This window comes from Aulonocara sp. 'chitande type north' Nkhata Bay, linkage group LG22, assembly GCF_057382095.1.
Source record: "Aulonocara sp. 'chitande type north' Nkhata Bay isolate Kocher_YH1m ecotype deep benthic linkage group LG22, A_spYH_male_GT1.1, whole genome shotgun sequence".
In the NCBI taxonomy this organism is placed as follows: Eukaryota; Metazoa; Chordata; class Actinopteri; order Cichliformes; family Cichlidae; genus Aulonocara; species Aulonocara sp. 'chitande type north' Nkhata Bay.
The window spans coordinates 1599545-1602796 of record NC_141364.1 but is presented as its reverse complement, the minus strand read 5'-3'; the positions used below and the strand labels follow the sequence as shown (position 1 = coordinate 1602796).

Here is a 3252-nt window from a genome sequence, read left to right as displayed (position 1 = left end):
ACAATCATTGCCTGTCTTTAAACACGTGTCTTAGGTTCAATGTCAACACCATTATGGACTTTGTCTCCTCCTCCTTTGGCTCTTCCATCTCACTGTGCAGAGAGTTGAGGATTCATTTATGTCTGATGTACAGTTGGTCTTGTAAAGTACTTTATTTGTACTCTTAGATGTTTCTAGAAATATCTTTCTGGGGTTTCTTCTTTCTTCTTAAATCTTTTATTTAGAGATGCTGTGTTTTTCTCTCACACCTTTGGTATCTTTGCGAGCCCTTGTAGGGGAGATACAAGGGCTCGCAAAGATGGTAAATGTGACCTGGTTCAGGACACTGGCCCACATAGCTCTTTCTTTAGACTAAGCAGCACTAAATGACCCATTTCTAAACCAAGCTTTACCAAACTAAGTAATGCAATGATCTGGCAGGTGGTTTCGGGTAAGTGGCAATTAAGCACGAGACACAGTATAGAGTGCTTTCTACAACAAGCCATGTATACTTTACTTTCAATAAAAGGTTAGTGTTAGTTTGCTTTGCTTCTGAGAGTCTCAGTTCTGGTCCTGACAGTTCATAGCATGCTTCCTTTGCAGTTTTATTTACACAGCGCCAAATCACAACAACAGTCGGCTTTTATATTGTAAAGCAGACCCCACCGTAACACATACAGAGAAAAACCCAACAATCATATGATGTGAATATGTTTCTGTGTGTGAATGTGTGTGTGAATGTGTGGATGACTGGATATGTAAAGCGCTTTGGGGTCCTTAGGGACTAGTAAGGCGCTATATAAATACAGGCCATTTACCATGTTTCTGAACTGAACTTATGGAGTTGGCAGAACAGAGACAGATTTCTGCCTATTTCTGTGTCAGTAGCTGTTTATGCATAAATTTAATTTTGACCACTTTTGTTTCTTGTTGCTCTCTCGCACTTTACTACTTTTACCACTTCTATAGTTCTTATTAGGGATGTTGTGATGAAACTCACCTATGTTCTGCATCTATTCTCAGCACACGGCTCTTCTGATTTAGTTCAAGGCAAAAACATCAGGAACAAAAGGTTGGAGACATTTTTGAGCCTACCTGTAACCTGTCCAGTGTCTACAACACATGCACAGATGAACATAGCAGAAGCAGTGCAATAAATATTTTTTGTGGTCTTGCTAAAAATTCACACAAATTACATTTAATATAGAATAATACAGAAATAGCCTGTTTTTAAGTTAGTCGACTGAATTAGAAAGAATGAAAATACAGAAATACAGTTGTTAATGTCATTTATTGATTAATTCTACAATCTAGTGTTAAATGCAGCTGTTTTCACAGTACACAACAGACAGAAGTTAGGATAAATGATCAGATCAATAATATTTACACAACTGAACATCTTTCTTTCGTAGTTAAATATTTCATCTAAATGCTGACCCTCTGATCGGACGAATGCAATTAACTCATGTGAAAATAATCTGGGATCCTTTTGAACATGCACACTATACAGAGCAAGTACACATATTTACCGGCTTCTAGAATCAAAGATACATTTCCCACACTTCTATTTATCCCCTCCGTTTCGACACTTTCATATAAGATGAAAAATAAACATAAAACACGATCAGACTGGAAATGAAAAGATGAGCTAGAACTGTAAATACATCTGCTGTTCATTGCAGATTAATTACAGTCACATGTTGCTCTTTATAGAAGTGCAGCAGCGATGATGGCCACTGTGACAGAAACCAGGCTGACTTCATTAACCACTGCCCCCGCTACTACTGCCGTGGGTGTAGCTTTGGTTGTGGTTGTAGCAGCTTTGGTTGTGGTTGGAGCAGCTTGGGTTGTGGTTGGAGCAGCTGTAGTTGTGGTTGTAGCAGCTTTGGTTGTAGTTGTAGCAGCTTTGGTTGTAGTTGTAGCAGCTTTGGTTGTAGTTGTAGCAGCTGTGGTTGTAGCAGCTTTGGTTGTGGTTAGCGTAGCTGTGGTTGCGGTTGTTGTTGGAACAGCAGCTGTGGTTGTGGTTGGATCAGATGTGGCCGAGGTTGGAGCAGCTGTGGCCGTGGTTGGAGCAGCTGTGGCCGTGGTTGGAGCAGGTGTACTAGTGGCTGCATCCGTGGTTGTGGTTTGTGTGTCGGCTAAAGATGTTCAAGAGCAACATTGATGAAATTATTTCACTTTCAGGCCCGTCTCCTGTACAAAGTAGAATTTGTGATATTTTGCGTAAACTTACCAACAAACAGAAGCAGGATGGCAAAGATCTTGGTCGTCATTGTGGAACGATCCTTTACTGTTTTAAAGATAAAATGATTGGTCATAGTATGATGTAACATTCAGAAGTGTTCAATGTGCCCTCACATTTGTCATTATTCCTACTCATATATCATATTATTATTATTATTATTATTATTATTATTATTATTATTATTATTATTGTTGAAAAAAAGGATATAAAACATGAGAGAGAGGATATGCATTTATCCTAACTTTGGAAATTCCCACGTTAAAATAACCAAAACATTAAACACAACCTATAACAACATAGCTTAACTAAGTTGGAATAACTGAAAAACAGAAAACATAATTACATAGATACAAGGGAAGTAAAATAAAATAAATGTGTTGACCAGCTTAATAAGTAATAAGTGATTTTTATGACAAACCTTTGTTTAAAAGGAGAAAAATAACTCTAGACTTTATTTTTTAAGGAGTAAAACTATAAAACCCTTTTTCTCCCAGAAACAAAAGCACGCAAAGTACTGTCATAATATCTAAAGTGTTATTTCTTTCTTTCTTTCTTTTTCTATTATTTTCTATTAAATAATATAATGGAACAAAGACAGAGCCAGCAGTTTTCACTGAGGTTAAATTTGGTAAAATATCCAGGATGAATGAACTTACAGGTTTCGGTGGCTTCCCTCCTGAGATAGAAAATGTGATGCTCACAGAGTCCAACTGTTTAATTGTCGATGTTCTTCAGTCGTTTTATACCCACAGAAGGCTGACCGTGACATCAGGTGCTGAACAAAGACACAGGGAGGGAAACTGGTTGGGTGACTTCTCGTGTTAATGTGATATTAGATTTACTTTTATTTTTTTTACTGATGGCTGTGAACAGAGTGAGCGAGTCTCCAGCCATCACACGGCAGAGGCTCTTTCAGGCTCGGTGCTGGGTTTCAGCCAATGGGGTTAGAGATCTTGTCAAATCCACAGGCCTTCAAGCACCTTGAAAGAGTAGTTGTCAAACAGCTAACAGATCATCTGCAGAGGTTT

The 3252-nt window shown here is 38.2% G+C and overlaps 1 protein-coding gene across 1 annotated transcript; it reads right to left on the bottom strand.

Annotated features, from left to right (window-relative positions):
* Positions 1-1208: 1208 nt before the first annotated feature.
* Positions 1209-2926, bottom strand: LOC147303130 (uncharacterized). The gene is made up of 3 exons (XM_086280979.1): positions 2881-2926; positions 2213-2269; positions 1209-2117 (listed from the first exon to the last, which is right to left on the bottom strand). The coding sequence occupies exons 2-3, from the start codon at positions 2250-2252 to the stop codon at positions 1687-1689; spliced, it is 471 nt and encodes a 156-aa protein (XP_086137105.1). The 5' UTR covers positions 2253-2269; positions 2881-2926; the 3' UTR covers positions 1209-1686.
* Positions 2927-3252: the final 326 nt, after the last annotated feature.